We start from the raw sequence: 25,411 nt of genomic DNA, 5'->3' as shown, positions 1-25,411 counted from the left end.
AGGTAATATTTAGTGTTAGGCCTTTATACAAGAATGAAAAATCTGATCCATTCTGAAATCTTTGTGTTCAGAGAGTGTTATTGTAGTCATTGGTGACCCTGCAATGTTAGTTGACATGAATATCTCTATTATCATGTGGACGGATGCAGTTTATTTGAGAGGAGAAGGATTTGGATAGATGTTGAACATGACAATGAGATTCTGTCAAACAGTGTCGGCTGCAGCCTGGTGGGGAGAGCTCCGACGTCACATACCAGTTGCACGTGAATGGAGTGGAAGCCCATACAATTCATGATGGCAGTGGGGTGAAGTAAAGGAGCTCTCAGGGCAATGTGGAAGCAGTTAGTGAGGCCCTGGACTGCGAGAACCCTGTAATCTGCACAAGCCCCTGGTGCTCCGGATGTCCACGGGAAAGTTGATGAAAGTGTAACATGATATCAGTCATCTATATAATGCAAGCAGACTGAATATCACCTAATATCCCCTGTGGCAGCCTGAAAGGAGCTAGAGGCTAAGAAGTTGAGGATTGCAGTAACCTTGACTGCAATGGGCAATGCTATGCTAGCTGTGGCAGTTGGTTGTGGGTCTTATTACAGATGATAGCCTCCCTAGAGAAGTACAGCCTCCTCATGTACTGCCTTTCTAAGAGCTACAGATTTGTTATCTTGGGTCGATGAACGTTGTTGGGAGGATAAGGATTCCTGCAAGCACACCTCTGTATACTTGCTCTCCCTGCAACTGCAGCTGTGTTGCACCTCTTCCTCTTCCTGCCGTCGCACCTCCTCTTGCCAGAGTGGAATTGCCGGAAAGATCACCACACAGAAAAAAGTGCATTACATAGAAACATAGAAAATAGCTGCAGGAGCAGGCCATTCGGCCCTTCGAGCCTGCACCTCCATTCAATATGATCATGGCTGATCATGCAACTTCAGTACCCCACTCCTGCCTTCTCTCCATACCCCCTGATCCTTTTAGCCGTAAAGGCCACATCTAACTCCCTTTTGAATATATCCAACAAACTGGACTCAACAACTTTCTGTGGTAGAGAATTCCATAGGTTCACAATTTTCTGGGTGAAAAAGTTTCTCCTCATCTCGGTCCTATATGGCTTACCCCTTATCCTTAGACTGTGACCAGTGGTTCTGGACTTCCCCAACATCGGAAACATTCTTCCTGCATCTAACCTGTCCAATCCCATCAGAATTTTATATACTTCTATGAGATCCCCTCTCAGTCTTCTAAATTCCAGTGACTATAAGCCTAGTCGATCCAATCTTTCTTCATATGTCAGTCCTGCCATCCCGGGAATCAGTCTGGTGAACCATCGCTGCACTCCCTCAATAGCAAGAATGTCCTTCCTCAGATTAGGAGACCAAAACTGCACACAATACTCCAGGTGTGGTCCCACCAAGGCCCTGTACAATTGCAGCAAGACCTCCCTGCTCCTATACTCAAATCCTCTCTCTATGAAAGCCAACATGTAATTTGCTTTCTTTACTGCCTGCTGTACCTGCATGCCTACTTTCAATGACTAATGTACCATGACACCGAGGTCAGGTTGCACCTCCGCTTTTACTAATCTGTCACCATTCAGATAATAATCTGCCCTCCTGTTTTTGCCACCAAAGTGGATAACCTCACACATCCACATTATACTGCATCTGCCATGCATTTGCCCACTCACCTAACCTGTCTAAGTCACCCTGCAGCCTCTTAGCATCCTCCTCACAGCTCACACAGCCACCCAGCTTAGTGTCATCTGCAAACTTGGAGATATTACATTCAATTCCTTCGTCTAAATCATTAATGTATATTGTAAATAGCTGGGGTCCCACCACTGAATCTTGTGGTACCCCACTAGTCACTGCCTGCCATTCTGAAAAGGACCCATTTATTCCCACTCTTTGCTTCCTGTCTGCCAACCAGTTCTCTATCCACATCAATACATTACCCCCAATCCCTTGTGCCTTAATTTTGCACACTAATCTCTTGTGTGGGACCTTGTCAAAAGCCTTTTGAAAGTCCAAATACACCACATGCACTGGTTCTCCCTTATCCACTCTACTAGTTACATCCTCAAAAAATTCTAGAAGATTTGTCAAGCATGATTTCCCTCCCATAAATCCTTGCTGACTTGGATCGATCCTATCACTGCTTTCCAAATGCGCTGCTATTACATCTTTAATAATTGATTCCAGCATTTTCCCCACTACCAATGTCAGGCTAACCGGTCTATAACTCCCTATTTTTTCTCTTCCTCCTTTTTAAAAAAAGTGGGGTTACATTAGTCCCCTCCAGTCCATAGGAACTGAACCAGATTCCATGGAATGTTGGAAAATGACGACCAATGCATCTACTATTTCTAGGACCACTTCCTTAAGTACTCTGGGATGCAGACTATCAGGCCCTAGGGATTTATCAGCCTTCAATCCCATCAATTTCCCTAACACCATTTCCTGACTAATAAGGATTTCCCTCAGTTCCCTCAGTTCCTCCTTCTCGCTAGACCCTCGGTCTCCTAGTATTTTCGGGAGGTTATTTGTGTCTTCCTTAGTGAAGACAGAACCAAAGTATTTGTTCAATTGGTCTGCCATTTCCTTGTTCCCCATTATGAATTCACCTGAATCTGACTGCAAGGGACCTACATTTGTCTTCATTAATCTTTTTCTCTTCACATATCTATTGAAGCTTTTGCAGTCAGTTTTTATGTTCCCTGCAAGCTTACTCTCATACTCTATTTTCCCCCTCCTAATTAAACCCTTAGTCCTCTGCTGAATTCTAAATTTCTCCCAATCCTCAGGTTTGCTGCTTTTTCTGGCCAATTTATATGCCGCTTCCTTGGATTTAACACTATCCCTAATTTCCCTTGTTAGCCACAATTGAGCTACTTTCCCCGTTTTATTTTTACGCCAGACAAGGATGTACAATTGTTGTAGTTCATCCATGTGATCATTAAATGTCCGCCATTGCCTATCTACCGTCAACCCTTTAAGTATCATTCGCCAGTCTATCCTAGCCAATTCACATCTCATACCATCGAAGTTACCTTTCTTTAAGTTCAGGACCCTAGTTTCTGAATTAACTGTGTCACTCTCCATCTTAATGAAGAATTCTACCATATTATGGTCACTCTTCCCCATCTAAGGATAAGGGGTAAGCCATTTAGGACCGAGATGAGGAGAAACTTCTTCACCCAGAGAGTGGTGAACCTGTGGAATTCTCTACCACAGAAAGTTGTTGAGGCCAATTCACTAAATATATTCAAAAAGGAGTTAGATGTAGTCTTTACTACTAAGGGGATCAAGGGGTATGGCGAGAAATCAGGAATGCGGTACTGAAGTTGCATGTTCAGCCACGAACTCATTGAATGGCGGTGCAGGCTCGAAGGGCCGAATGGCCTACTCCTGCACCTATTTTCTATATTTCTATGTTTCTATATATAGATTAAAGTCACCCATGATAACTGCTGTACCTTTATTGCACGCATCCCTAATTTTCTGTTTGATGCCTTCCCCAACCTCATTACACAACTCCCACTAACGTTTTCTGCCCTTTGGTGTTTCGCAGCTCTACCCATATAGATTCCACATCATCCAAGCTAATGTCTTTCCTTACTATTGCGTTAATCTCCTCTTTAACCAGTAACGCTACCCCACCTCCTTTTCCTTTCTGTCTATCCTTCCTGAATTTTGAATACCCCTGGATGTTGAGTTCCCAGCCTTGGTCACCCTGGAGCCATGTCTCCGTAATCCCAATTACATCATTACCAAAAGGTTCGTAAGAGATCAGAATGTTTTACAGCCACTACAAGAAATGGTCTTGGTAAAAAGAAAGATTTGGATTTCTATAGCGCTTTTCACGACCACCGGACATCTCAAAGCGCTTTACAACCAATTAAATACTTTTTTGGAGTGTAGTCACTGTTGTAATATAGGAAAGGCGGCAGCCAATTTGGACAGGCGCACCAACATCAGCGTCCTCATTCAGGCTAACATCCCCAGCATTGAAGCACTGACCACACTCGATCAGCTCCGCTGGGCAGGCCACATAGTCCGCATGCCAGGCACGAGACTCCCAAAGCAAGTGCTCTACTCGGAGCTCCCTTACGGCAAACGAGCCAAAGGTGGGCAGTGGAAACGCTATAAGGACACCCTCAAAGCCTCCCTGATAAAGTGCGACATCCCCACTGACAGCTGGGAGTCCCTGGCCCAAGACTGCCCTAAGTGGAGGAAGTGCACTCAAGATGGCGCTGAGCACCTCGAGCCTCAACTCTGAGAGAATGCAGAAATCAAGCGCAGACAGCGGAAAGAGGGTGCGGCAAACCAGTCCCACCCACCCTTTCCCTTAACAACTATCTGTCCCACCTGTGACAGAGTCTGTGACTCTCGGGCTGTTCAGCCACCAAAGAACTCACTTCAGGAGTGGAAACAAGTCTTCCTTGAATCCGAGGGGCTGCCTATGATGATGATGATAGGAAAGGCGGCAGCCAATTTGCACACAGGCAAGCTCCCACAAACAGCAATGTGATAATGTCCAGATAATCTGTTTCTTTGTTATGTTGATTGAGAGATAAACATAGGTAGACAAAAACCACAATGTAATACTAGGAAAATGCATTTAATCTGTGAACAGTTGAATATCCATTTAAATATCACTGCAAATGGCCACCTCCCGACTTGTACTGTTCATGGTTTGTGGATGGGATGAAACAAAAATGCATCAGGAGTTCTTGACAACATAATTTGATCCCGATTTGCACATATTCATTAAGACCTCTACCTGTTTCTGCTTATATTGAGATCCACTGGACACTGGCCAACCAGCAGTAAGTTAGCAGTTCTGTTTCATTGACAATTTTTGCCTTGCTACCACCTTGTTTCTAGGCATCAACAACAACTTGCATTTATATAGCGTCTTTAATGTAGGAAAACATCCCAAGGCGCGTCATAGGAGCGTTATCGAACAACATTTGACACCAAGCCACATCATGAGATATTGGAGCAGTTGTTCAAAAGCTTGGTGAAAGAGATAGGTTTAAGGAGCCTCTTAAAGGAGAGAGAGGTAGAGAGGAGGAGAGGCTTAGGAAGGGAATTCTAGTGTTGAGGGTCTAGGCAGCTGAAAGCACGGCTGCCAATAGTGGAGCGGAGACAATCGGTGATGCACAAGAGGCCAGAATTAGAGGAGCAGAGAGATCGTTGAGAGTTGTAGGGTTAGAGGAAGATACAGAGGTAGGGAGGGGCAAGGCCATGGAGGGATTTGAAAACAAGGATGAGAATTTTAAAATCGAGGCGTTGCCAGTTGGGAGCCAATGTAGGTCAGTGAGTACAGGGCTGATGGGTGAACGAGACTTGGCACGAGTCAGGATACAGGCATCAGAGTTTTGGACGAGCTCATGTTTACAGAGGGTGCAAGGTGGGAGGCTGGCCATGAGGGCTACACAGGGCAGGTAGTGAGACAAAATAGTCCCCAATATATTTTGATTTTAGTCAGACATTAAACAAATTACTAGTGAGCTACTATTGCGTGTCAGTCTGTGGATTGCAATGTTTGCAATAACGTTGAATAACTAACACTGTCCGTCAAATAAAGAATTCGTAACATTTAACTTGGTGTCGATGATGCAATGCAAAAATCAGGTTTTGAAGAACTCCTGCCTATCCAACGCACATGCTTGGCAAAGGATATGTGTAAGAGACTCCCATCAACAGCAGTTCATGCTATGTCAATTAATTCCTTTAAAAATGATGTGAATGAATATCTGGATTAGAATGCTATTGAAGGTTATAAGGATAGCACGGACATAGATGATTAAATATTCTATTGACCATGATGGCTCCTGAAAGTGTTTTCAATGAAATGCAACTGATGATGATTGATAAAGAAAATGAATAATAAAATAATGTTGATATCGAATCAATAGATGCTGCTGCTCCAAGCAGCACTACATTACATAGATATATAAGTTTACAATTAAACCAGTTTCCTAGGTTGTCTTGAGATTCAGGAAGACATTTCATAGAAATGTATTTTCTTGAACAACTAGCTGTAGTTATCCAGCTCCCTTAGGAGATTACATTTGATGGGTAAAGTATTACATTATTGTATGATAATGCAAACTGACCAGCTGTCATTCCATCCTCTCTCACATTCTTATTTGCTTTGTTGGTTCAAAGATTGGAACTAAAAACTAAGGGCTAGAAATTCGGGTATTAGCGATTTCACCTGTTTATGGGCGATTATCATCTTTTTTTTTTTAAAACGCCAGGGAATCAGGTATTTTCACAGACCATGCAGCCAGGGTAGCGTTATCGGTGGACGTCGCAAAATTCGGCAAATGGTGACCAGCGATAGCTATAGCGCTAATCCGGCCTTGCACGAGTGAATTTGTGCGCCCGAACCAAAATTTGCAAAGAAATAAAACGGACTTTCTGCACATGCACAAATTTTAGTTTTTTTCAATTTTTTTTTCTTCTTCCCGTGATTCTGGGTCAGCTGTCAGGGTGTACCTGCGCAAGTGCCGTACATCCAGGGCTGAATCAGGTATTTTTCACAGACCAAGCAGCCACGATGGAAAGGGACTCCAGCAGGCAGAGAGCCCAAAAGTTTAGCTATGAAGCAAACAAGGCCCTCATTGCAGCTGTGCAAACCAGATGAGTGGAATTTAATAGGAGGGGTGCTGGTAAACCCCTCCCAGCTGTGCGAAGGCGTCTGTGGACCAGCTTGGCTGAGGAGGTTTCCTCAGTCGATAATACCAAGAGGGACCATCAACAATGTAGGAAAAAGTTCAATGACCATTGCAGGGTCGTGAGAGTAAGTAATATTTTTATTCATGCACTCATTCATTATTTAAATTGTAAATCTGACATATGTCGGTATAGGTAGGCTTAGTGTTGCACCTTATTTACCATGAATGATCGTTACACATAAGACTGCTTTTTGACATCTTAAAAGATGTTTCTGCACTTCGATGTCTTCCTCGTGAACTATGTGCAATTACCAAGGCCATTAAACAGAGGACTGTATTAAATGCACACAATATAGTATAAGTGCTTTGATGGCTATCTGTGTGTACCACAAGAGCAGAAGGGCCCTCTGGTAACTATTCCAATTGTCATCTTTGCAGGGAAAGTTGTCGCATAACCATCGGGAGCAGTGGTGCACAGGCAGCAGTCCACCCCAGACACTGCCGTTAACTGACCTCGAGGAAAGAATGGCAGCTCTGATCAGTGCCTCAGGGTGGTTAACTACCATGGGGGTGCTGATCCCCTGTTCAAACATGATGGTAAGTGCTGCAAAATCCCTGGACTAGGGTTGGGGCAATGTGATGCAATGTGATGCATATAATGCAGTAGCGCTGGTCCTTCACATGAGTCTGTGTTGTGTGACCTTCCTCATGTCACCCTGTCCCCTCCCCTGCTGCTAACCACTCATCTGTTGTTTTCTATTTCCAGATGAGGAGGCGCTAAACCGCCAATGGAAGCCTCCACCTCAGCCCATCATGTGGAAGTGCAGGAGAGGGACCACGAAGACACCGAGGACGAGGAACCTCCACCGGAGGAGGAAACTCAGGAAGCCATTCTGCGGGGGGCGGGGGCCAATGCAATCGACATCTCTTTTAGCTGCGGCCATTAGCTCTGACCACATTCTCGAGTTTTGGCCCATCCGAGGCCCCAGGTCTAAGTGGTGTGCAGCGACGCACTCCCAGGGTTGAATCCCGTATGCCGTCTCTCCGGAGGGTGAGTCAGCAAAGCCGGTCTGCTGACAGACAGGCAGACGCACACCTGGACATGGTGGAACTGTCCGGGAGAGCATCCAGCTCAAGCCGACATCTCCTGGAGGTCTTGGGTGCTTTTCCCGCAAGCATTGCGGCACTATCGGCGGACACGAGGGAGGGCATGGCGCAGATTGTCGCGGCCGCCAATGACCACGCCCAATTGATGGTCTCGACCTTTGGCACTGCAGTCCCCAGTGTCACAGCACCCAGACCCGCATCACCTGTGAGTGGTGAGGCCGAGCAAGAGGCTCACCACTCAGAAGCTGGGCCTTCCATACCCCGAGCATCTCCAGGGGATCCACACATGGCATCTCCATTGTCTTATCCCCCTTTTACAGCAGGACTCTGGTCGCGTTGCGGCACAACACCTTGGTACCACATTGGGTACAGTCATGATGCAAGGGAGGGGGTTAGGACGGGGGGGCGGAGGAGAGAGGGGTTAGGATGTGGGGGGAGGAGGGGCTGCAGGTAAAAGATGTTCAGTGCAGGCATTGTTCTTTCATTGTTTTGTTGTTATTTTATAAAAGTTTTCAAAGTTTCCCAATTCTGTTAAGTTATTAAAAGTTCACAATAATGTTTAATTCAAGTTACTGTACTTTAAATAAATTATTTAGTTCACCTTAACCATTCCTGTGTAGTGTCTCATTTGCAGAATAAAGGGGGAATAGTCAGCATGCTGGGATAGAGTGGGCAGGCAAAGGTGAAACATGCCATTCACTGTTCAAGCAAAGCAATGAATAATGAGCTGCTGATGTAAGGCTTTTGCAGTGGCAAGAGTTCCATGAGGCGCCCCCCAACCACCCCCATCCCCTCTCTCCTGAGGTGGTCCTGCAGTCCTCAATGACAAATCCTGTCCCCTCATGATGGCTAAGTTGTGTAGCATGCAGCACACCACAATGAACTCAGAGACCTGCTGAGGGGAGAATTGCAAGGAGTCTCCAGAAGGTCCAGGCAACAGAAGCGTTGCTTGAGCATTCCAACTGTCTTTCGACGATGTTGCGCGTGACTATATGGCTGTAATTATAGCAATGCTCGGCTTGTGTCTGAGGGTTCGGAGCTAGCGAGGCTGTAACCTTTGCCCCACAGAATCCCGCTCTGGCCTTGTGGCTGATGCTCAAACAGATATGAGACAATGCTGTCACTCAAGATGAAAGCCTCATGGATGCTCCCTAGAAATTCAGCATTTATTGCCATGATGCACTTAGTATGGTCGCAGACGATCTGTCGGTTCAGGGAGTGGAATCCCTTTCAGTTTCGGTAAACCTCTGGATCCTCCAAAGGGGCTCGCAGGGCGATGTGCATTCAATCAATGGCAGCCTGAACCTTGGGGAAGCCAGCAATTTGTGCAAAACCTAAAGCCCTCTCATTCTGTGCCTCCTTGGACATTGGGAACTTTATAAAGTCCATCCTGCGTGCGTACAATGTAGTATTCACCTGGCAAATGCAGCGATGTGTAGCGTGCTGCGAGATGGAGCATATGTCCCCTGCTGATGCCTGAAAAGAGCCGGAGGCATAGAAGGCAAGTGCCGCAGTCACCTTCACCTCGACAGGCAGTGCAGTCCTGTTGGCACCGGCAGGTTTTAGGTCTGCCTTTATGAGCTGGCATATCTTTGTGATCACCTCTTTTCGAAAGCGCAGCCTTCTAATGCACTGTGCCTCAGACAGGTGCAGGATGAGTGCTGTTTCCTGTAAACTCGTGGGGGGCAAGGCTTCCTCCCCATACGTCTGTCGCTCTTCGATTACGCTCAAAATGCTCTTGCATAAGCTGCCTTCCAGCTCGATGCTGCATAGAAAAAGCAGCCAGGAATAATGGCAGAGATATTACAGCCCCCATTCATTTAAATGTTCTTCAATATTCTTAAAAGCGAACTATGAACTCACATAAAGCTCAATGTGTAAAATACAGCCTTCCCTCCAAATCCTTTTATGCAATGAACTTCTTCTCCGTTTTTCAAGATGGCACTGTTAGCGCCGAGTGCTCCCTGGATCCGACCTGGTAAGATTTCGGGCGTGTTTTTGGGCCGGCCATAAAAATGTCGATATCGGTGAATTTACCGCCCCCGGCAATAGTGCAGCATTGCACATCAATTGACATCATAAAAATGGCAAAAAAAACAGGCTGCCGATAATTTTTAGCGCCGGCGCAAACTGCTGCTGAATTTTCCGTACGGGTGCTAAATTTTGTGCGACTCGTTTAGCGCCAGAAAAAAAATTCTTTTTCAGCTGCGCCATGGCACTAAACAGGCGCAAACCTGCCGAATTTCTAGCCCGATGGCTTTATTTCTACATAAAATAGTCCTGTAGTAGTGATGAAAGCAGCAACACCTATTTGTTCTAAACCATTACAGTGACAGCCTATATCTGTGTCAGTGGTACTAATCTGATTATATAAAATGACCTGGACTTATAGAAGAACAATAGTAAAAGGGCATAACTGAAGTGTTTTGCAAAAGGAGCTAACAGTGTAGAACCTTAGAGTCATAAGAACATAAGAAATTGAACAGAAGTAGGCCGTACGGCCCCTCGAACCTGCTCCGCCATTCAATAAGATCATGGCTGATCTGATCATGGACTCAACTCCACTTCCCTGCCCGCTCCCCATAACCCCTTATCATTTAAGAAACTGTCTATTTCTGTCTTAAATTTATTCAATGACCTAGCTTCCACAGCTCTCTGAGGCAGCGAATTCCACAGATTTACAACCCTCTGAGAGAAGAAATTTCTCCTCATCTCACTTTTAAATGGGCAGCCCCTTATTCTAAGATCATGCCCTCTAGTTCTAGTCTCCCCAATCAGTGGAAACATCCTCTCTGCATCCACCCTTGTCAAGCCCTCTCATAATCTTATACGTTTCGATAAGATCACCTCTCATTCTTCTGAATTCCAATGAGTAGAGGTCCAACCTACTCAACCTTTCCTCACAAGTCAACCTCCTCATCTCCGGAATCAACCTAGTGAACCTTCTCTGAACTGCCTCCAAAGCAAGTATATCCTTTCGTAAATATGGAAACCAAAACTGCACGCAGTATTCCAGGTGTGGCTTCACCAATACCCTGTAAAGCTGTAGCAAGACTTCCCTTTTATACTCCATCACCTTTACAAAAAAGGCCAAGATTCCATTGGCCTTCCTGATCACTTGCTGTATCTGAATACTATCCTTTTGTGTTTCATGCACAAGTACCCCCAGGTCCCGCTGTACTGCAGCACTTTGCAATCTTTCTCCATTTAAATAATAACTTGCTCTTTGATTTTTTCTGCCAAAGTGCATGATCTCACACTTTCCAACATTATACTCCATCTGCCAAATTTTTGCCACTCACTTAGCCTGTCTATGTCCTTTTGCAGATTTTTTGTGTCCTCCTCACACATTGCTTTCCATCCCATCTTTATATCGTCAGCAAACTTGGCTATGTTACACTCAGTCCCTTCCTCCAAGTCGTTAATATAGATTGTAAATAGTTGGGGTCCCAGCACTGATCCCTGCGGCACCCCACTAGTTACTGGTTGCCAACCAGAGAATGAACCATTTATCCCGACTCTCTGTTTTCTGTTCGTTAGCCAATCCTCTATCCAGGCTAATATATTACCCCCAACTCCGTGAATTTTTATCTTGTGCAGTAACCTTTTACAGTCATGTAATATTACAAATGAAAAGAATGGCTGGCACGCTAAGCAGAACTACAGACTGATATTGGTCTGTCTTTTTGCTTTTTGCAGGCAAGCTTTAGATTAAATAATCCAATGTTTGAAATTAATTATGTTATCTCACCAAGGTTTGTGATGGTATGAAGCAATTTCTCACCAGCACAACAGGTACACATTTATGATCTTTTGCAGGTCATGGACTGTACAATGCCACTGATTGGGGAGCACCAGGCTGAAGACAGAGAACTTCTAACGGAACTGGTTTTAGCCAAAATGAACCAACTGATACCAAGAACACCTATTCCGTCACCTCAGAGACCTACTGCCACGCAGCAACCACAGGCAAGCAAAGCAGAAAGAAATATTAATTTATCTGATGTGCTTGTCTTTTTTTATTGCTCATATTTAAAGTGCAGGACATGGGGGCCTAAATCCTTAAGTAATATTTGTTACTATGTATAATGTCTGTAAGCTTGTAATGTTTGTAGCTCCACACTGTGGCTGTGGATGTATTGTGTACTGCAAGTGCAGGGTTAATAATAAACAGAACCAGGCAGATTTCTAGAGGCTTCCGAGAGCTGCCTGCCATGTTAGGAGCTGCATGTGCTGTGCTCCGTGAATATATCACATTTGGCGGTGAAATGGGATTTTTTTCGGATGATTTAAAGCTTAAATTTTGTTGGGGAAGGATTCAGCCAGCCAACAGAGAGACTTTGAAAGTTTCTGTCTTTGGAAAAAAGCTACAAAATCTGAGGTAAAATACAGCACACGGTGTGAACAGCTAGAGATTAAAATGGCAGGTGTAATCGGACATTTGGGGGAATATAGACACAACCGGAAACGTTTTAAAGCGTATGTGGATCGGCTAGAAATGTATTTCACTGAAAATAACATAATCGAAGATCCAGACAATGCAGTCCAGAACCAGGCTGTGTTGGAACATGAGAAAGCGATCTTCTTATCAGAGGCGGGTCTGACATTATACGAAACCCTTGTAAATCTGCTTGTGCCTGACGAGCCAAAGGACACAACGCTTAAAGAGATTTTAATGAAGCTGGAGCAGCACTATAACCCCAAACCGTTAGAAATTGCTGAACGCTATCGTTTCTGGATTCGGAATCAAAAGGCTGATGAAAGTATCAGTGATTACATCATAGCATAAAAAAAGCTATCGATGCGCTGTAGTTTTGGAAACTTTCAAAACTGAGCATTACGGGATCATTTTGTTTGTGGGGTGAAAAATGATGCGATCAGAAAGTAGTTATTGACGACGGATGACTTGACTTTGGAGATTGCTTGTCAGACAGCGAGGTTGATGAGCATGGCCGAACAATATTCCCGAGAATTAAATAATAATTACGGTCGTCAGTCAACCGAAGTAAATCACCTGCAGGTTCAAAGTAAAAAACGGTGGGGGCCCAAAGTCTCAGAAACTGAAAATTCTAACAGAGCGTCGAAGTCGTGCTATAGGTGCCTGGGGCAACACATTGCTCAAAGTTGTCCATAGGTGAAGGCAGAGTGTTTCTTCTGCAGAAAGACTGGGCATCTTGCGAAGGCATGCCGACTGAAGGGTAAACCAGTTTTTAAAGCTATGAGTCCAGCGTTCAAAGCTATGAGTAGAAATCCCAAGAGACTACATAGCATGGAAGAACAACAACAGGACGAGGAGATGTTAGAGTTACATGTCATCAGGAGCACGAGGTTAACAGACAGCGATTCGAAAAGCATCAAAATCCACGTAGATGTTGCGGGATTCAAGATACCAATGGAAATTGACACGGGTGCATCCGTGAGTGTAGTACCGGAGTCACTATATCGCGACAAATTGCGTGATTTTCAACTGGAGAAATCCAAGATAGAGCTGCGAGAGCCGAGAGAAAATTCCTGTGGTAGGTCGTATCACCATACCGGTGAAATATAAAGATCAATTTCAGAACTTGCCTCTAATAGTAGTGAAAGGAGACAAGTCTGCCTTACTAGGAAGAAATTGGTTGAGCTCACTGAAGCTGGATTGGAGTAAGATTTTCTCTGTGGAAGCGAGATTTTCATTAGCGGATGAGGTTATCAAGAAGTATCCAAAGGTGTTCTACGAAACGGGCAGTCCGATCCAAGGCTTCAAGGCGAGTGTCAGGGTACAGAAGGACACTAGATCGGTACAAGCCACGTTCCGTACCATATGCACTCAAGGAGAAAGTTGAGCAAGAACTCAAAAGACTAGAGACTGAGAACATTATTTGTAAGATAGATCGATGTAATTGGGCTACACCCATTGTTGTTATACCTAAGTCTGATGGTAAGGTAAGATTGTGTGGTGATTATAAAGTAACCGTAAACCAGGTTCTAGAGGGTAATGTCCCTAATACATTGCCGAATATAGAAGATTTGTTCACAACACTGACAGATGGTCAGATCTTCTCAAAACTGGATCTTACAAATGCCTACTTACAGCTTGAACTACATGAGGAGTCCAAGTCATGTTTGACTATAAATACTCATCTAGGCCTATATCAATTTAATAGGCTACCGTTTGGAGTGTCTTCCGCCCCTGCCATATTCCAAGGGGTGATGAACCAGATTTTGCAAGGTATTGACGGGGTAGTATCTTATTTGGATGACATACTAATTTCAGCACCAAATAGGCAAATTCATAATAACACATTGAATGAGGTCCTCAAACGGCTAGAGAAGCACAGAGTACGAGTGTCTGCTCATAAGTGTGAGTTATTTAAAAACTCAGTAGAGTACTTAGGGTATAGAGTAGACAAAGATGGTTTACATCCAACCATGGAAAAATTGGATGCAATTAGAAAAGCACACACTCCCAGGAATGTCACTGAACTTCGTTCATTCTTGGGTCTTTTGAACTATTATGGGAAGTTCCTATCAAATTTGGCTACAGTATTACATCCACTGAATGAACTTTTGAAAAAACAGGTCCATTGGAAGTGGTCAAAAGAAATGTGATACAGCATTGAAAGAGTGTAAAAGCAAATTGGTAGAGAGCAGCATGTTAGTTCACTGTGACATATCTAAGGAGATTAAGCTAGCATGTGATGCCTCTCCGTATGGAGTTGAGGCAGTAATCTCTCATGTATTAAGTAGTGGGGAGGAGAGAACAATTGCTTTTGCTTCACGCACTCTCTGTGCCAGTGAGAGTAATTATGCGCAAATTGAAAGGGAAGCTTTGGCATTAATTTTTGGGGTCAAGAAGTTTCACAAATACTTGTATGGTCATAAGTTTACCATCGTTACAGACCATAAGTCCCTAACAGCAATCCTCCATCCAAAGTCCCCAGTTCCAACATTAGCTGCAGCCCGAATGCAGAGAAGGGCTTTGATTTTGTCAGCATATACATATGATATTGAATACAGACGATCAGCTGATCACAGTAATGCTGATGCAATGTCTAGATTGCCTTCCCCATCACAAGTTACACCCGATAGGGAAGAAGTGTGTTATTTTTCATACATTGATGAACTCCCAGTCACAGCTGAAGAGATTGGTAGAGCAACCAAACGTGACCCAGTGATGCCAAAGGTGTATGAGTATATTGCAAATGGATGGCCAAACCAGGTAACAGACAAAGATACACATCCATTTTTCATTTGTAGGAATGAATTATCAGTCGATAAAGATTGTATCATGTGGGGTGCAAGAGTGGTTATACCAAATAAATTCAGGTCCAAATTATTAGGAGACCTCCATGACCAGCACCTGGAAATGTGCTTGACCAAGAGTTTTATACGCAGTTATTTATGGTGGCCAGGTCTTGATAAAGATATAGAGTACATCGTGAGTCAGTGTATGACATGTTAATCGGTAAGCAAGCAAACACCACCAGTACCATTACAGCCATGGAAATGGCCTCCCAGAGTGTAGCAAAGGCGACATATTGATTTTGCTGAGTTAGAAGGACAACAATTGTTCATTGTGATTGATAGCCATTCAAAGTGGGTTGAGGTGTTTCCAATGTGGAAAATAACAACAAGTAAAACATTGGACATTTTGCGAAAATGATTTTCTTCATTTGGCCTCCCTGAAGAGATTGTTTCAGATAATGGACCACAATTTTGTTCAGAAGAATTTGCACAATTCACGAGCAAAAATGGTGTGAAAAAGGTTCCACCATACCATCCTGCTTCGAATGGTGCAGCAGAACGCACTGTACAAATTGTAAAACGTGCCCTCATAAAACAAATGTTAGATCCTAATCCAAGGAAACGACAGTTGTCATTGGATCACAAATTGGCTAATTTTTTGATTACATCTCGAAATACTCCTCATACAACTACTGGTAGAACACCAGCAGAGTTGTTTCTCAAACGACAGCCATGAACTAGATTCTCGTTGTTAAAGCCAAATTTGGCACAGTCCGTAGAAGAGACACAATGAAGACAGAAAGAGAATCATGATAGAGGTAGAGTAAAAGAGAGAAATGTGAAATTAAACCAGAAGGCGAGTGTGAAGAACCATTACCATAAATGATTAAAGTGGTTACCAGGAAGAATGGTGAAGATATGTGGTCCTCACACATATTTGGTAAAGATGTTTGATAATGGACAGGTTAGGTTTGTTCATATTAATCATATTTTATCTACAGACATGGAAGGAGTTGAAGGTGGGAATGATTCAATTATTTCTAAATCATAAGATAGTTTTGATATACCAGTAGCAAATCCTAAATCCAATGTATTGGAAACAAATCCAGGAGAGAATCTGAATGAAAGTCTGAGTCCGAGTCAGAAAAACAAAGAGCCTGAAGTTAGAGTGAGTTCAAATGAAAATCAAGGAAATTCCATGGAGGAAAATGTTCCTCAGGATGAGCCTCGAATGAGTGTGAAATCGACACCATGTTTGGAAGGTTCTGTTCGAGAGCGAAGGTATCCTCTTCGAAACAGAAAACAAATGGTAAAGTTAAATTTGTAAATATGGAAAAAAATAAGTTTATATCCTGTGTTATGTATAAACATGAAAGTTATGTATGATGTTTGTTATAATAACTTCTTCATTAAGGAGGGAGAAGTGTAATGTCTGTAAGCTTGTAATGTTTGTAGCTCCACACTGTGGATGTGGACATATTGTGTATTGCAAGTGCAGGGTTAATAATAAACAGAACCAGGCAGATTTCCGGAAGCTTCCGAGAGAGCTGCCTGCCATGTTAGGAGCTGTGTTTGCTGTGCTCTGTGAATATATCACACCATGGAAGTAACATGTTGATACTTTACTATAAGACGTCAGTAAATAAGTTCAGCATCTTGATGTAATCTAATTACAGTTTACTCTCCTTATAAACCAACCAGGTAGAATATTATCCTGGCTACTAGACTACTGGTCATTCAATGAAAAGAATTCATGAAATCAAGAAGCTGAATTCTTTAGAACTGTAATATTGTTATACTGTATGTGCAGCAGCAGTTACATTTTGCATTAGTGGCCAAATTTTATAAAATATCTTTCAGAATGCCATTCTGACCTATGGCATCAGCATTTCCCATTTATACAAAACTATCAGCAGCATGAGCATTTTAATTACAGCTAACGGTAGGATCCTCCTATTAACTGCAGCGAACACCAGTATACGACATGCAAATTGTGCTGGCAACATAATTTTGGCATCTAAAATAGAAGAAGCTTGACTGAAAGTGGCCCTGCTATCTTTATTCATCTCCTCGGGAGATACATACTTGGGAGCAGCAAAGCAGCATTACAGGTGGCTTAAGGCCGAGATCCAACAAAAAACCCGCGACCTAACGAATAGATGGTGGGTGGAGAAAGCACAGAAGATTCAGCAGCTGGCTGACAGCCATGATGTGCGAGGATTCTTCATTGCAGTCAAGGCCACCTACGGCCCAAGCACCCAAGACCCCACCCCACTGCTGGCCAAGAACAGGGAGACATTCATCAAGGACACCGAGGCAGTCAGGATCCGCTGGAAGGAGCACTTCGAAGATCTCCTTAACCGAGACTCTGCCTTTGACTCAAGTGTCCTCGACTACATCCCGCAGCATGCTACCCGCCACCATCTCAGCAAAACCCCAGTCGTGCACAAGGTAGAAAAGGCCATCCACCAGCTCAAGAACAAGGCAACGGGAGCTGAGGCACTAAAGTATGGCGGAGAGGCACTATTGGCTCAAATGACCTCATCTCTCTCATCTGGAAGGAGGAAAGCATGCCAGAAGATCTCAGAGATGCAGTAATTGCGACCATCTTTTAAAAAGGTGACAAGTATGACTGCGGCAACTACAGAGGAATCTCCCTGTTATCAGCCACTGGGAAAGTCGTCGCTAGAGTCCTCCTCAACTGTCTTCTCCCTGTGGCTGAGGAGCTCCTTCCAGAGTCACAGTGCGGATTTCGTCCACTATGGGGGACAACGGACATGATCTTTACGGCGCGATAGCTGCAAGAAAAATGCAGGGAACAGCACCAACCCTTGTACATGGTCTTCTTTGTCCTTACAAAGGCCTTTGTCACTGTCAACCGCGAGGGTCTATGGAGCCTCCTCCTCCGTTTTGGCTGCCCCCAAAAATTTGTCACCATCCTCTGCCTGCTCGACGACGACATGCAAGCCGTGATCCTGATCATCGCGCCAACCCTCTTTTCGATCTTCCTCGCTGCAATGCTCCACCTCACACTCAACAAGCTCCCCGCTGGAATGGAACTAAACTACAGAACCAGTGGGAACCTGTTCAACCTTCGTCATCTCCAGGCCAGATCCAAGACCGTCCCAACTTCTGTCGTCGAACTACAGTACGCGGATGACGCTTGCGTCTGCGCACATTCAGCGACTGAACTCCAAGTTCATCTTGACTGAGGTGTACAAAAGCATGGGCCTTATACTAAACATCCGTAAGACAAAGGTCCTCCACCAACCTGAACCTGTCACATAGCACTGCCCCCCAGTCTTCTAGATCCACAGCGCGGCCCTGGACAACGTGGACCACTTTCCATACCTCAGGAGCCCATTATCAGCAAGGGCAGACATCCTACAATGAGGTTCAACACCGCCTCCAGTACGCCAGCGCAGCTTTCGGTCACCTGAGGAAGAGAGTGTTAAAAGATGAGGCCCTCAAATCTACCACCAAGCTCACGGTCTACAGGGCTGTAGTGATACCCGCCCTCCTGTATGGCTCAGAGACGTGGACCATATACAGGAGGCACCTCAAATCGCTGGAGAAATACCACCAACGATGTCTCCGCAAGATCCTGCAAATCCCCTGGGAGGACAGACGCACCAACGTTAACGTCCTTGATCAGGCCAACATCCCCAGCATCGAAGCACTGACCATACTCAACCAGCTCCGTTGGGCGGGCCACATTGTTCGCATGCCTGACACAAGGCTCCCAAAGCAAGCGCTCTACTCGGAACTCCTACACTGCAAGCGAGCCCCAGGTGGGCAGAGGAAACATTTCAAGGACACCCTGAAAGCCTCCTTGATAAAATGCAACATCCCCACCGACACCTGGGAGTCTCTGGCCAAAGACTGCCCTAAGTAGAGGAAGTGCATCCGGGAGGATGCTGAGCACCGAGTCTCGTCGCCAAGAGCATGCAGAAATCAAGCGCAGGCAACGAAAGGAGCGTGCGGCAAACCAGTCCCACTCACCCTTTCCTTGAATGACTGTCTGTCCCACCTGTGACAGAGACTGTAATTCCCGTATTGGACTGTTCAGTCACCTAAGAACTCACGTTAGAGTGGAAGCAAGTCTTCCTCGATTTCGAGGGACTGCCTATGATTCATCTCCTAATGTGGCTCAAATGTTCCCCAATTACACTCGCATAACACCTCATTTAACCTTAGATGGTCCCAACTGTTTTCATGTACTGTTGAACAGCTTGTCATGGTTATGGGGTGAGGAGAAGTGGATTAAAACAAAGAAAGCTGGAACCAAAATTGACCTTGTTTGTTAAAACAAAATCTCCTATGGTGAATTGTTTGCTTTTTTTCTCAAATCCAGGTTTTGAATCGTTATTTTGAAGCGACTACTTTAATAATTAAATGTGCCAATCATCAGCAAGGCACCCTTGTCAGAAGTATTTCATTCATAAAAAGACTTGCATTTATAGTCATCATCATCATCATCATAGGCAGTCCCTCGAAATCGAGGAAGACTTGCTTCCACTTCAAAAGTGAGTTCTCAGGTGACTGACCAATCCAATTTGGGAATTACAGTCTCTGTTGCAGTTGGGACAGACAGTCGTTGAAGGAAAGAGTGGATGGGGAGTCTGGTTTGCCGCACGCTCTTTCCGCCGCCTGCACTTGGTTTCTGCATGCTCTCGGCAACGAGACCCGAAGTGCTCAGCGCCCTTCCGGATGCTCTTCCTCCACTTAGGGCGGTCTTGGGCCAGGGACTCCCAGGTGTCAGTGGGGATGTTGCACTTTATCAAGGAGGCTTTGAGGGTGCCCTTGAAATGTTTCCTCTGCCCACCTGGGGCTCGCTTGCCGTGTAGGAGTTCCGAGCACCTTTCATGACCACCGGATCTCTCAAAGTACTGTGCATCCAATGGAAGTATTTTTTGAAGTTGTGTCACTGTTGTAACATAGGAAATAATCATAACCAATAAGTAGTTGGTGATCACGTTCAGCAGTATCTTCGAGTGGCTGTTGGTGGCACATCAGAACTTCCTAGACCAATGCAAATAGATTCTATCTAAATACCAGACTGATTTTGTATTCAATCTTTTCTTTTGTAGAGTGGAAGTTTGAAGGAGGCACAGACACAGCCTGGCTCATTTCCTCAGCAGCGACCACCGCCACAAGGTTGTTTACAGTATATTCTCGACTGTAATGGCGTTGCAGTAGGACCAAAACAAGTCCAGGCTTCCTAAAAAATAAATAAGAGGATGGTGATTTTTAGCTAAAAGAGAAAAGTTTTCCGTGCAATTTTTGGCGGTGTTTCAGTGCTGACCTGGACTGTGTTTTTCTATGCAGTGTCAACTGTACTGTCTGATGTTTATTTGTCAATGTTTGTGCTCGTAATTGATGGCTATGTTTTACTGTACATTTTGTGACCTTGGGACTGCAGTTGAAGCCACAGTGTTGTAAACTGTACACACAATTGTGCCTATGCAGAGTCCAGTGCTGCTGTACTTCATTCAATAGCTAGATATGGTGTTTCAAAGTATTTTATGTTGTGAGGTGAATGGTTTCAGAGTTGATTCTTTGCTTTTACCACGTGCTACTTGTTGTTCTGCATGGGAATTAAATGGAACCGATAAAGATCATTTTAAAAGCTTAAACTTTATATTATTAATTTATGAGTTAATTCATAGCACTTTATTTTATTTTTATGCTAATGAGCCATTATTTTTAATCTTCCAACTTTTTTTCTTCGTAACTGTAATAAGTAAGGTAACTCTATCTGTCTATCACTCCCACACTTATGACATTTTAGTTTAATGAATCAATTTAGTTTTGGAATGCTTTACAGAAACTTTCAAGAGTAATTTGAGCAAAGGATGACACCAACAGCTCAAAACAGGCATTACAAGGCAATATTAACCTTAGGTGAATTTAATATAATCTTATACTTTTTTGATTAGAGCCATTTTCTTTTGTTGTCAAATTGTCACCCCTCCCCTCCTCTCCTGAAAATGATAACTCTTTACTGAGATATGGTTCCACGGATCTAGGCACCTTTCATTATCTCGCCCAAGTGGCCAATATTCACATTTGAACCTTGTTATTATTGTTGGCAAACTATTTGGCTGCATGAAGCACCTCAGTCAAGTCGGAACCTGCCATTACCCAATGACTACACATGGTCATTTCCAGCTGACTTTCCCCTCCCTAGCCTAGGGGCATTGATGGCAATTATAGCATCTCTACCACCTGCTTATAGTCAACTAACTCAGCACAGACCGGGAGATTGAACCCTGGGATTAACACTTTTACATATTTATTTATTGAGGATGTTTAAATTCATGCTGCTTCTGAATTTAACAAAAAGTTCAGTGGATTATAGCAAAAATCAGAGAATTTAATCTTCTGAATATAAAATGTAACTGTAATATTAAGTCAAAGGCAACCAATAACAATTTAATAAATAAAATTGCCAATTTAAGCCAGCATTCAACACAGCAACAAAGATAATTTGTAAATTGTTGAACCATCTATGTAACAAGTTAAAAGTTGCCGAGGTAGTAATACAATGCTAATGGACATTATTAGACTGTTACGTGAATACATTTGAGCCTTATTTAAAATTACGCTTTACAAAATATATTTTTTATACTTTTCCCTAACTATTGGAAACTTATCCTGTAAACAATTTTCTAACTTTTAGGTCATTTTATTTATGTAATTTGCAAATAAAAGGGCTATGAAGAAAGTAATTCTTCACTAATGAGTCAATAAACGTCATGCCCATGTCAGATTCTCAGGTTACAAACAGTTTAGTTTTGACTTAGAGAAAACTTACATAATGCACATTTGATTATCAATTATAGTATTCCAAAATTTAAAATGGTTAAATGTGGAAGGTCGATGCACAATTGCGAAGATGGAACATGCAATTTGTGCAAAAATTAAAAAGAGCTGATAAGCCAAACATTATGCAGATCTTGCTCAGGAGTGAACTATGCTGTGGATCGTGTTAGCTGCTATTTATACCACGGGTAAAAAGCTTGGATTCCCCAACTAGTATTAGATTTATTAATAGAACTTGGCATCCTGATTTAGATCACTAAAGCTTTAGTCATTTGATGTTCAGATTCCAACTAGGTTTTCTGTGTTGAAACTTCTATTTTAATTAAAAATATGCATATTTTCCTGATGTCTCATTAATATTGCGAGGAGTTCCCTGGCATTTTAGCATCAGGATTTATAGCACCACATTAAAACGATTATGGGCCATATCTTCCTCTATGCAAAAAAGGATTGTGTACCCTCTCTTTCCACAGATTTTTGAAACCTACAAAAAAATTCAATCTGAAACTAAGTAGATTGCTAAGAAATTGAATAGGTTTCTTTACAACTAATCGTATTTTTTAAATACAACTAAAGTTTTTATTCTTCACAGATCATGCGAAAGTGAATGCTTTAGCATGACAAATTCTAATATGTATGTGGCTTTCATAAATATTACCACAACAAGATATGTAGCATAACAAGTTGACACTTGCAAAAACACAATTGTTTTCATCTGCATTCATTCTGTCTAACCTTTTGGATCGGGGGCAGGATCCACATGGCACAAACAATGAATGGACTGCTAGGGGCCGAAATTCAGGTGCACCAGAAATCTGACGCAACTATGAGTTTTTAGCTGGTACTCACCGCTGGAACTCTTGGTGCGGTGAGTAGATCCAGAAATGGATCATAATGGGGCAGGTCTTAAACTCAAAACCAGGCTGACTGGCTGAAAATGGGTCATTTGCGCCGTCCACCATTGTCAATCAACGTGGTGACGTCACAGCGCGTGTGCGTCGCCATGCTTTCTCCCCTCCGTTAAAGGGGAGAGATTCTATCATTTTTTTAACTTTGGCCACTGGGCCACTAGGGAGGGCTTCGGCTGGGCCAGCGGCCTGGCAATCAAGAGGTGGTGCCAGGCTGCCTGTTGGGAACCCCGGGGGGGAGGGGCAGTATTTTGCTGGCCAATCAGCAAGTCGGCCGGCAAAAATGTTTGCATTGCGGCCGCGCATGGCAGTGGGCCCTTCCCTTAAGGGCGGCCGCGCTGCCGGCCATACACAGTCTTCAGAGGGTGCACTGGCAGAAAAACCTGCCGGGGGCACCGTGCGGCGGAGGATCAACGGATCGAGCTAAAATGGATAGGTTAGTATTTATTTTATGTTAATTTGGTGGTGCATCTACTTGGGTAGGATGGGGTCCAAGCCAAAGAATCCCTGACCTGAATTTAAGTCGGTTCGGCCTGTTGACCCCAAAGCGGCGGCCATTCGAATTTTAGGAATGGCCGCCACAAACGGGCATTAACAGGTCTCTTTGAGACCCTGAATTTCGGCCCCCTACAATTAGAACACTTTGGAGACAGGCAGAATCATGATCAAACACAGAATCATGTGTGCCACACATTAACTTATTGTTGTACTAAAACATTTGCACATTAATTTAAGAAACATCTGCAAAATCCGAGCAATCGTACTTTAAAAATCTAAGCCACCTCCCTATTCTAAAAATCTAAACTGCTTTGTGCACAGAGGATCCAAGCCCCCTCCCATACACCAAAAATCAAATGCTCCATTCGCAAACAATCCAAGCCCTCATGCTTAAAATCCTACCCCTTTATAAATTGAAAATCCAAGCCTCTGAGCAGTAAAAGTCTAAACCCCAAATACCAAAAATTCATCCCTCAAATATTAATAGCGTAACTCTCATACATTAAAATTCTAACTCCCCACCAAACACAGACACTATACCATATTGCTCTTCTTCTCTCCCATTGTCTGCTACTCCCTGACCAGCTCTACCATCACTTTCTCCTTTTGCTGCCTTTGATGATATGTTTGCTACCACCAGTGCTACCTTGCCACTCCCACTGCAATCATCCCCCTTGATGCTCAAGCTGCACCAATCACCAATGTATCATCCCTGACCACTGCTATCTAGGAGGTCCCTTGTGATGTGAACAATGTGGAAACCTCAAGCTCTTTAAACTTCCTGGGCCTTGAAAACGGGTAAAGTTATGGTCACCGCCACTGTAGGATATGTGAAGATACATTTGTGTTCCCAGTGGACGGGAGCACACATTGAGAACTACTACTGCAATACTGGGCATGGAAAATTGCACACACATTTAAATGGACAGAAAATCAGGTTGGCTGTACAATCAGTGCACAATCCTTCACACTTAATATTAGATATGCCGTAGAAGCATGCACTGCTCTAGGCTATAAATGTGATTGAAAGGCTGCATTAGAGGGAGCAGCGTGTGGTGGCCCGGCCCGGAAATCGGCGCGGTCCCAGCCTGCAAGTCCATCAGCAGGCCGGGGCCATTAGAGGGAGCAGCGTGCGGCAGCATACCACTGCAGGAGGGCGACGGCTGCGAAGTCAGGTCGCTGATTGCAGTGCCAGCAGTCACAGCAGGAGGGGTGAAGGAGCAAGAGTTTGTAGAAGGAAGTGACCGGGGCCCAGGAGAAGCGTGAGTCTGGGGCCCAGGACAGGCGAGGGCCCCGGGGCAGCACGGGCCAGCCCACTCTGCTATATGTGTGTGTGCTCGGTCCGTGCAGCAGAGCTGGTCTCCAGTAGTCTTGGGTAATCCTTGCCACTGGACCAAGACCTAGCTCTGTCAAGCCCGTGTGGTGGCTGATGTGCAACAGCCACCACACGTTAAAAAAAATCCAAGCAGAGGCATCTTCCACCCTCCAAGATTTAGTTCGGGATCTGGAATATTAGGTCCTTCATTGAAACACCTGTGAACTCATTCCTTTTTGGCGTGGAAGCAAGTCATCCTCGCTTCGAGGGACTGCCTATGATGTTGATGAAATGTGAAAATGTGTCGCTGTACTTGCTTTGGCCAAACACACTATAGTCCACAGGTTACAGACAACAGCAACAACTAGTATTATATAGCGCCTTTAACGTAGTGAAACGTCCCAAAGGCGCTTCACAGGAGTATTATGAGACAAAAACGTTGACCACTGAAGCTAGGACTGGCATTTCTCCTTTCCTGTAGGACCATATTGCTCATTTTCAAGAAATGCAAGGTTCCAGATTCATAACTGCAAAGCTCATTTACTGACGACGTGGCCTGGAGAGCAGTGTTTATGTGTTTCCAATTTTACAGGCTTGACTTGATTTAACCTCAACTTCAGGTGATTTATAGAAAAGGGAAAGATAACCATAAGCTTAAGCTTTAGTATATTCAAACAACCCCCTCCGAAAGAAAATCGATTGATCAGTTATTATCTTCATCAATATTACTTGTATGTTCTTATTCTGTGATAAAGACAAGAGGGATTTATTAAATATTATAGAAAAACCCTTTATTATAGAAATCCTTCATTGGCTAAACCTATACTTGCTGCAATACTTTGTTTG

General features: G+C 43.9%; 1 protein-coding gene across 1 annotated transcript in view; it reads left to right on the top strand.

Annotated features, from left to right (window-relative positions):
- The window catches only part of syn2b (synapsin IIb), a 625,573-nt gene that overhangs the window by 588,390 nt on the left and 11,772 nt on the right, over positions 1–25,411 (top strand). Inside the window, exons 10-11 of the mRNA XM_070895371.1 lie at positions 11,612–11,761; positions 20,110–20,176. Of these exons, the coding sequence (XP_070751472.1) occupies positions 11,612–11,761; positions 20,110–20,176 (217 nt within the window). The remainder of the gene's footprint in view (positions 1–11,611; positions 11,762–20,109; positions 20,177–25,411) is intronic.

This window comes from Pristiophorus japonicus, chromosome 12, assembly GCF_044704955.1.
Source record: "Pristiophorus japonicus isolate sPriJap1 chromosome 12, sPriJap1.hap1, whole genome shotgun sequence".
Taxonomy (NCBI): Eukaryota; Metazoa; Chordata; class Chondrichthyes; family Pristiophoridae; genus Pristiophorus; species Pristiophorus japonicus.
Note: the sequence above shows the minus strand (reverse complement) of the source record. Positions and strands in the feature narration are given on the sequence as shown.